This window comes from Ahaetulla prasina, chromosome 4, assembly GCF_028640845.1.
Source record: "Ahaetulla prasina isolate Xishuangbanna chromosome 4, ASM2864084v1, whole genome shotgun sequence".
NCBI classification, from domain to species: Eukaryota; Metazoa; Chordata; class Lepidosauria; order Squamata; family Colubridae; genus Ahaetulla; species Ahaetulla prasina.
This window is the reverse complement of record NC_080542.1, coordinates 55,326,138-55,333,896: the sequence shown is the minus strand read 5'-3', so window position 1 is coordinate 55,333,896 and position 7,759 is coordinate 55,326,138. Positions and strand designations below refer to the sequence as shown.

The following is a 7,759-nucleotide window of genomic DNA, read 5'->3' as shown; positions in this document are numbered from 1 at the left end:
TTACAAGTCCTGATTCCAGAAAAATTAAATGACATCTGTTTCAGATTTTAAATATATTACAAGTCACAAAAATTGGCTAAAATGGAGCATGACATGCACACATTACATAGCAAGTGGTTTACCTTAGCGGGTCTTGTGAGCATATCCAATCTCTCTTCTCCACCTCTTTCTAATAGAAATACTATAATACAATTACATAATAATACAACAACAACAATGTATATAATAATAATAATAATAATAATAATAATAATGATGATGATGATGATGATGATGATGATGATGTAACAGTACACAAATTCTGTAGGAAGCTTTCCAATAGAGTTTTCCATAACTGCCATAGCTAAATCCCACCTCCCACCCCCACCCCCATCTTTACATTGTTATTAGTCACTATCCTGTATCTATCAAAACTTTGAGAGCATCAAAAACTTCTTCCTTTGAAGCATTTTTTTTGCAATTTGAGAACTGTTTTAAAACATTGTTATTAGGGGATTTTGCATATATGGTCTTAAATCTTGAGAGGGAAGTTCAGGAGTCATTACTGATGAGACAACATTTTTAAAGGGCTTTAGTTTTAAACACTTTTATTTGAACTTTCACTGAAGTTCAGAGCATGACCAATTGGATTTTAGAAATTTATTGGATATATTGGATTTTCCAGCATTTGAGTCAGGTTTAACCATCATAAAATTATATCACAACTTATACTTCTGGTTTTACTGATGTTCACTGTTTCATGAATATGAAAATGTCTATCTGGACTGCATTGCTTCCAATATGACTGAACATTCGTCCCTTCAAAAAGAAAAGCTTGCAGATGGAAGGAAGTATTCCACCCTAGATTCCTCTCTGACATACTTTTCTGTAATCAGTGATGAATGTTGTTGGGTTTGGCATGAAGTTTTTTATAAGGAAGAGAGAAAAAATAATTCACCAATGTCTCTAACTTCAGTTTTTCTTAGTATATTCCACATACAGAATTCCACTTCTAGTTAGAAATTACTTCTCATATTCTGAAGAAGCAGTTTCATTCATGAAACAGGCTGTCCTGCAGCCCCCTTCCCATTACTGTGGGACAACATGGACGTGGGTGGAGGTTGAAGATGGAAGGCAGTTCCAACCTAAGAAATTAATTAAGAAGAAACTACTTTGTAGTTATTTTTTCCTCCACATAGCTGAATTCAGCATTCCTTCTGCCCTACGGAAGTTACCTGGGGCTTCCTTTCACCAGGATTAAATATACAGACCAGTTTTGTTTTGTTTTTTTATGCCAAAGCCCATAATGCTAGGATTGAGAAGTCACTTAAGTATAGAGCAGAGCATGCTAGACTCATGCAGAATGTTACCAATTGCAGAGTAACAGCCAGTAACTATTTGCCTCCCATATCTATTTAATTTTAAAAATAAATAAAATAATCCACCCTTCCACACTTACAGTCAGAAATTTGAACTGTTAGATATTAATAGCTAATAGCTGCAATTTAAGAAATCTGAGGCTGATGAACTAATTAACTAATGAATATCACTTGGCACTTTAAAAAATACCCCAATTTGTTTGTTTCCTTATATGGACAGTCTTACATTTCAAAGCTGTTTTCCAAGATACATCTATCTCCCTACCTGCACTACAAAGCATGTATAGGCAGCTTTTTAGCATTGAACCGATTGCATACCAGAGACGGAACATCTGCATAGGAGGATCATGAGTCAACAAGGCTAATCCTGGGAGTGGTGCCAGAGCAGACTGGATTTGGAAAGCACTTATATAAGTGTTCTGGGGCAGGGTTAAACCCATTGCCCTAAATTATCTTATGCTCCAGCTACTGCGTCCCATCTCAACCCCCTTATTTGAGCATTGCAAGGCAGTGCCTGTCTGGGCAATCATCTGAAATATGCTTTCTCTCCTATATTTGCCCCAAGGAGAAAGTACCTACGCTGTGTGAGGATGCTACCAAGTTCTGAACCAAGCTCTTGACTATTTGACAGCGGATCTTTCAGGCACTCAGTTTTGAAAATTTGAGAATTCTTTTTAAAAGTATTCTGCACAGTGCTAGGTACATTCTTCCTCCTCCTGAAGCATTATTCTTCATAAATAATTCTCATTTTGATAGAATATGCTCTCTAGGAAAACCTACACAAAAATTCCTTTTGGTTAAAAGTCACAGAACTGTGAACAAAAGAGTTGCTCTTGGCTGTCCTTAAATTAGAAACCCGAAACCACTTCTTAGCTTTTGGTGTGGTGCAGTATCAGAAAGACAGGTGTAGCAGTTTCTTGAATCATACCCTCAAGAAGTGAGGTACTGTACTATCACTCTCATCTTTGTACATGGCATCAGCTCAGTGGTTGAGAGATGCACGCTGTATCCCAAAATGGTTTCAGGATGCTAATTGGGAAAATGAGGGAATCAACACAAAGGGCCTCATTTGAATTGGGGCTTTCTTAGACTTTAGAACCTGTTTTAATAATGCCACATTGCGGTTCTTCAGTAAGGAAAAGGAAAACACATATCAAAAAAGAAAACCAAGTAGCTATCACTTCACCATTGTATAAATCACAATTGCTTTTTCTTATAGAGCTGGAACAAAGGGTGAAATTACTAATTTTTAAATGAATGTATCAGTAGCCTTCTTAATGTATTTTTTAAACTTCAAGTTAGGTGTATACAAGGGTATCTCATTTTGAAAATCCATCTCAACAGGTCACTTCTAGCATTTTGAAATTCTTTGGAAAGAGAAGTCTTTTCCTGCACTGTTCCGTTCTCTCATGTCCACAATTGAAGCATTTAGAAGCAAATGGAAGAGGTATATATAATTTTGGACGGAATTAAGTATTTTAAAATATATGTTCAGGAGTCCTTGTGAGCTTCATTCCAGCAGGAATGTAATGTGGGTAATTGAAAAAGATGTTTACTGAAAGATTTTTCCCACTCAGTAACCATTTCCAAGTTAATGGCATCTTTGATATGTTAGAGCTAAAAAAAGGTATAATTTCTACCCTACAAGGAAGTTATCCAACATATTTGGGAGGGTATCAACTTATAAAAACCTACTATAAACTAAGAAATAATTTCAGCTGAAGCCAAATAACAATCCAGCAAGAATTGGAGCCAGTGGTTAAACTGCCACTGTAGACTGCAAAAAATGTACAAGATATGCCCAATTTAAAATGAATAAGCACAAATGTAAATCTTATCCATCAGCAAAACAACTTATTTTTGATAATGTAAAAGCACTTAATCTAAATTATGAATTAATGTTATCTTCACTATAAACATAAATGTTTTTGCAAAATGCATCTGGAAAGTGATGTTTCTACCAATTGCATTGTAGTATTGCATCAAGCTACTAGATGGTACATTTCTTTTGATTTCAAAACTGATCATGTAAAATTTTACTTGATCTGACTGATGGAAGCTAGAACTACTGGAAGCACAACTGTACCTAAGGATGTTGCTCCCTTTGCCCTTCAGCCTAGATATAAGTTGCCTGACTGGAGTGATCATGTGCTCAGAAAAACATTATACTTATGTTTAATTTTCTATACTAAAGCAAAGGAAATGTAAAGATAAATAGAAAATGTTTTCAAAAAACTCACACATAAAATCACACTGAAAAGAATTTATTAATCATATGCAGATGCATTTTATTCCTGTAACAATCTTTGCTTTTTTAAATTACTCTTTACGGTATAAGAGGAACCTAGGCATTGAAAAATTCATTTGGAAGTTCTGCCTCAATTCAAACTCTTGTCAAAGTATAAGCCAAGTGCCAAATCTAGTCTTCTGATAGTTGTACTTGGAAATGTGAAATATTATCAGAAACACCTGCAATTTTACAGCTACTAATAGTCTTCTCATTACATGAACCGCTCTGTCCCTTTACCTTTCTCTCCAAACATAACATTCAAAGCCAATTCATCCTCTCAGGCAAAGCTATATCCAATATTTTATTTCTAAAATGAACTATGCCAAAGCTTTAGCCTACCTAGGAATAAGGCATACTGTGCTCTTAAGGAGATGGAGGAGTTGGCTGTTTCATTTATTAAAAAAAACAAAACAAATAGAGACTGCCATAATTAGAATAAGTGAACGATTCAAGAAAATATAAACAGTTGCAGCTGCCTTTTCCTCATTCTTCTTGTTCATGTAATCTGCAAATGTGAAAACTAAGTGATGATATCTACAGTGCCTTGAGGTCCAGCAGGGCTTTGCTGTAGGTGAAATGCTACTGGTCCTTCCAGAAAATACCATCTGATGCTTGCTTTTTCCCAAAGAAGCTAGTAGCCCCTTCACATTCCAGTTGCCTGACTAATATATTGAAGATGACAAAGATACTTTACCTAAGTCTGCAAACAATTTGTTTAATTATTTAAGTTATGCTTTCTGTAAAAAAACAAGTGTCTTTGAAAAGAACCCTAGAAAATATTTTTAAAGGTAAAATTAATTATGAAAGGATTGCTGAACTCAAAGAGCACAACCCACTACTTTGAAAAAAGTTTCTCCTTCCCCAATCTGGATAGATGCTCATTCTCTTTAGGGTAACAGGAAAGTAGACATGATAAATGTTTAGATATTCAACAATCCATTAGTCCAATAATTAAAAACCACCAAGGAAGAAACTGAAGACTTGGTTCATTAGTTGCCATGAATCATGCTTGGAATGATTACTAACGTTTGTCCAGGTGGAAACATTGTTTCTCAGCATTTCTTCTTACCATTGCGAAGGAGTTTTTTGCGTTTGAGAATCATTTCATACAGTTTTTCCAGGGCTGGCTGTAGGCCTAGTCCACTAATGGCACTGCAACCTTGGATGTGGCTCAGTGTAGAAGTGTACAGTTCATGTAAGCCAAGGTGCTTCTCTACCTCAGCTACAGAGAGTGCATGAGCCACATCCTGTTTATTGGCCAGCACAAGCACAGGGATTCCCTGGTTGTCCGAGGAGTGGGCAATTCTGTGCAATTCAACTCGAGCCTCTTCCAAACGTTCAACCTCTGCTGAGTCCACTACAAAAACAACTCCATCTGTTCGGCGCATATAGGATTTCCAGAGAGGACGCAACTTTTCCTGACCACCCACATCCCATACTTGGAAAGTAATGCGAGAGGTTCCCAGTGGCACCCGGATCTTCTCCATGTTGAAGCCCTTAGTAGGTGCACTCTTGATAAATTCCTGAAACTTCAGACGGTAAAGCAGAGATGTTTTGCCAGCTGCATCTAATCCAACTACGACCACATGCAGAGCCTGCAAGTGAGGCAGGAAAGGAGGCACAGGTGCCAACTGATTCCCCATAGTCATTGAATTGACACTGACTCTTGAAAAGCACCAATAGATGATCACTACTCACTGCAGCTAAGAAATTGTGACAAGAAGAAGAGTTAGAGTTAATACTTAATTTAAACGCATGAAAGCATACGGTATTTGTATTGAGCTAACTATGCATGGATCATGTCTAAAGATTAATTTTAATCTTCATCATCCTAGTGTTTACCACATATGCAGGGTCCATTATTTTGGATATTAAGAGCAAAACTGATGTAGTTTTTCTTCAGGGCCTATATCATGTATAGAGGATATTCTTCAGATAGCCAAAATAAATCTATATTAACAGAACTTTCAAATACCATAAGCCAAACTTTACATTGACCTGACATATAATAAAGAAGCCACCTACAGAATAGCTATTGTGGCATTCCTTTGCAACAAAAAGGAAATGCTGAGATTCCACAGATTCTGTTGAAAATTCTTGGTCAAGACTATTCCTAAAGTAAGATCCTTCTTTACAATCCACATTAAAGAATCTTCTGATCTCCAAAGCTTCTAGCTTTTGAGTTGGCCTAAAAATTATTAGCCTATAACAAAATTTAGAATGTTTATGGCTAACATGATTGATCTTTATTTTTTTGCATATAAATTTTTCCCAGTTATTCAAAATATATACATTCCATTTTTTCACAAACAAAATGTGTTCTTGCACCTTAAATTCTAACAAATCCAGGTTAAATCCATTCTGATCAAATGGACTGGAACTTATGAAAAATGTTACTACTATATAAAATTTCATGAATGTAATTTAATCCAAACAGGTTTTAGTGTATGTAATAAAATTAGGGTACCAGAAAGTATTTTTGCTTTATTATTCTAAAGGACAATCTCTTATCCACATAAAGGCAAGTAGATAAGAATCAGTCAGAATTAAGTAATAGCTCCTCTCCAATTTTGGTTAACTCATAACCTGAAAACAGGAATCAATTTTTGCCAAGAAGAATTTTCCAGTCAGCCTTCAAAATACACAAAATTTACTATAAAACAAGGCTGTATCATGCTTTTTAATATGATAGCCGCTGCATTATTGCCCTTAAAAGGAATCAGGGACCCTTATATATAGGAGGAAAAGATATTTACATATAATCAGAAGAATAAATTTTCCCTTCTTTCCTAAATCCAGCTGGACTGGGACATTATAATCAGAATTTAGATATATATGTTAAATGCCTCTCAGCTAAAATCTAGCCCCTTGGACTCCCCCACTAACTATACAAAGAAAGAGCAAGCTCTGCACCCAAAAGCAAGTTAGAAAGCAGACAGAATGTAGGCTTCAAACCTAGCTCTGTCAACTGCAGGCGACGACAGTAGCCTTTTTATAATTAAGACTGCAATTTAAAAACGTGGACCGGCAAACTTTCAGCCCATAAATGCATCGGAGAAGGGACCTGCACACAAAGTTACTCCCTGGAGCTTTTTATTTTTTGCTTTCTTCCTACAATAAAAAAAAAAAGGGGGGGGGAGGTGTCTTTTTGTTGCCTTAGTTATAAACTACTTTAAGGAGACCTGGCCGCAAATCTCACGGAGCAGCTTCTAAGAGGCAGGTAGGCGACGGGAGACGGCGCAAGCGATCCAAATCTTTTATCTCTGAGCTGCCCATTTCTTATAGAGAATCTGAATAGAATTTAGAATAGAATTTTTTTTTTAATTTGCCAAGTGTGATTGGACACACAAGGAATTTGTCTTGGTGCATATGCTCTCAGTGTACATTAGAACATTAGAAAAGATGCCCTCCTTAGAGCCATCGTCCTGGATTTAGATAACAACCACTGAGCGAGGGAAAGTGTGGTCCTTAATCATTCCCCGGAGAGAGAAACAATTCCTCATATATTCCGGTGAGTTTTTAATTTACAACTCTCTTTCAATTTCTAACATCAAATTAATTTAGTACTGAAAATACACGCCAAAATCCAGACCAAACTCAAATCTGCCTAACAAGAACTTTACCTCCATCAAGGATCCAAGCTGACAACTGAACACCCGCAGTCCGCAAAGACCCAGCCGGCACTGCAGAAACTCCTCACGCGCCCAACTGTCAGCTTCTGAAGGAGAAGCTGCGGTCGCGGAGAAAAGAAGGCGGGGCTTCTTCGGCACCAGTCAGCGCCTGTCTGGAGCGTGGATGGCTGCAAAGGGGCGGAACCTTGCTGGAGGCGCGAGCAGGAGAGGGCCGACTAAAGGCTCGCGAGAGTTCTCGCTCCTACTCCGCTCGGTCCAGGATTTGTTTGAGAGGGATGCGAGGGTTGAGCGCATCCTTGCGGCATGATTTACTTTTAGTTCCCAGATCTGTACCTTAACCCGAGGTTATGTGAGAGAGCAAAATAAAGCCACAGCGTGTCCCCGGGCAGGTGTGCAAAATTGATTCCACCCCCCATCAGTCGTATAGTTTATTACATCGGGCATTCACTGCCCGTTTTACTTCAAAGTGAAAAGTCGTC

General features: G+C 37.4%; 1 protein-coding gene across 1 annotated transcript; it reads right to left on the bottom strand.

Moving 5' to 3' along the window:
- Positions 1-3,606: 3,606 nt before the first annotated feature.
- On the bottom strand, positions 3,607-7,410 carry ARL4D (ADP ribosylation factor like GTPase 4D). Its single transcript, XM_058183467.1, has 2 exons — positions 7,272-7,410; positions 3,607-5,351 (listed from the first exon to the last, which is right to left on the bottom strand). The coding sequence occupies exon 2, from the start codon at positions 5,295-5,297 to the stop codon at positions 4,701-4,703; it is 597 nt and encodes a 198-aa protein (XP_058039450.1). The 5' UTR covers positions 5,298-5,351; positions 7,272-7,410; the 3' UTR covers positions 3,607-4,700.
- Between the last annotated feature and the right edge of the window lie 349 nt (positions 7,411-7,759).

Coding starts and splice junctions, on each gene's coding strand:
- ARL4D (XM_058183467.1), bottom strand. CDS start 5,297: ATGACTATGGGGAATCAGTTGGCACCTGTGCCTCCTTTCCTGCCTCAC.